Source organism: Mycetomoellerius zeteki, unplaced genomic scaffold (assembly GCF_001594055.1).
Source record: "Mycetomoellerius zeteki isolate Tzet28-1 unplaced genomic scaffold, Tzet1.0 scaffold485, whole genome shotgun sequence".
Lineage (NCBI taxonomy): Eukaryota > Metazoa > Arthropoda > Insecta > Hymenoptera > Formicidae > Mycetomoellerius > Mycetomoellerius zeteki.
The window spans coordinates 26,212-28,224 of NW_017257484.1; the positions used below are offsets into that span (position 1 = coordinate 26,212).

The 2,013-nt window shown below is 39.8% G+C and overlaps 1 protein-coding gene across 1 annotated transcript in view; it reads left to right on the forward strand.

Moving 5' to 3' along the window:
* Positions 1 to 2,013, forward strand: part of LOC108727385 (uncharacterized) — a 15,043-nt gene that overhangs the window by 12,183 nt on the left and 847 nt on the right. The window contains 4 exon segments of the mRNA XM_018455502.1: positions 913 to 979; positions 1,056 to 1,267; positions 1,347 to 1,383; positions 1,497 to 1,547. Coding sequence (XP_018311004.1) covers positions 913 to 979; positions 1,056 to 1,267; positions 1,347 to 1,383; positions 1,497 to 1,547 — 367 coding nt within the window.

Here is a 2,013-nt window from a genome sequence, read left to right on the forward strand (position 1 = left end):
CTTGGCTTAGCGTCGAGACACTACCGTGTCTCCAGATTTTGACACTCGTGGAGAAGAATGGATCAATGGTTCTTGTTGTTGAACGCTTTTTACCTTTATTTATCAACTCATTTTTCTAGACCAAAAAGACATGCAAAGGATTTACCAGACCACCTCAAGAATGCAAACAAATAAATGATAAGTAATACTACCCACCAAACCTACATATTATACAAGATGTTTCAGAATCCCAGACCGTTGAAATCGAAATCATTTCATAGCAATCATTTTTGTGATAATTTCATGCAATGTTTCAATAGGTATTCTTTTGTTTTTTAACTTGCAGTATTTACCATCATGTTAATTTCGTAATCACAATGTAAATCAAATTTAAGTAACTGTTAAACTGGGTTGGCGTGAGAACTGCAGATCACAGAACAGTTGAAGCAGAAGCGGGAAACTCGGAAGCGCGGAAGGGAGTGTATAAGCGCGTTGGCATTAACATTATACGAACCTGTACAAGCAATGGGTTTTCTAACCTGTAGTTGAAGGCGGCGATAAAGTCACTAGATTTATAAAGCATCGCAAATTCACCACCATTTTGACGCGAAACGCGGTCATTTCGAATTTATGCATTTAAATATACTTTATAATAAAGATTCAAATATTTATATTTAAATTTGTTTGAAGAACTCTGGGGGGGGCGGTCGCCCCTCCGTCTCCCCCTTGAATCCGCCAATGATGTCATCATTACTTCTGTGATACCACTATAAATTCCGAGTACGAATGTATTTCGATTTTAATTTTCCTCCTGTTCGCGTTGAGTGAGTAAGGTTCCGTATTGGTGCCATTGTGAGAGCACCAAGTCACGTGCACGGAATCGCAATTACGCGGAATCCCGAATGTCCAGACTTTCTACTTCTAGGGACTTTAATCTGAAGCATATACGATATTAAACAATCCAACGACGAGAACCGAATTTATCAATCAACTGTTTGAAGTATAAAATAAATATGCATATAAGAAATTGGTAGCTCTCCATTTTTATCTAAATACATATATATATTTTTTTATAGCTGGAAGCATTTATGAAGTTACATCTGTATGAATTTAAAGGCGACGATAGAAGTAACCTTCTCAGTTTTAATCAGATGCAGAATGCTTCATTTATTCTGCAACTTTCTACCACGGAGACCACTCAAAACATGCTGGATAACATTCAAATTATCCTATCTGAGATGTTGCATGACAATGTTCAGCATTTACATAACATCAAACATTATCCAAAGTATAATTAATTATAATATACATATATATATTTTTTACAGATCTTTAATATTTATTTATTTGGTAAATGTTCCAATTAGGGGACCCCCCCCAATGACTTTGACCTTGACATATATTGTCAAGGTCATGACCCTGAGTAACCTCCAACAGGTTTTAGCTGTCGCTCGTCCTTCGTTAAAAAGTTATTAACAGTTAAAGTTAGTAATTCTTTAACTGCTTGTTGTATGTAGCGAATCGCGAAGGATGAATCGATAGATCGAGAGATCGAGAGATCGGAAAAGGTTAGGAAGATAGACAGGCGAGAGTAGAGAGGTTCTGTACGTTAGCATAATAAAGCATATATTTCTTGCGAATCCTGGACGCTTGCTCATTGACGACTACATCTCCAAAACCTCGGCGACGCATAACACACTGCTTTACATAGCTTAGATATCTCTGACCTTCGACTCTCATTTCCCCTCCCCCCTGCAAAGGGGTGCCCGACTCTCACCTTCGACTCTCATCCTCCCTCACCCCCTGCAGAGGGGCGCACGACTTCCACGCTCGTTAAATATTCACACGTACAAGTCTATTTATTCCTCGGTTTATTTTGCTTACATTTAAGCAATGGAAAGGTCACTATTACGATGCAGGGGGAGGAGCAGGGGTGAGAGTCGAAGGTGAGAGCCGTGCGCCCCTTTGCAGGGGGGAATAGGGATGAGAGTCGATGGTGAGATTCGCGCACCCCTTTGCAGGGGGGAGGCGGGG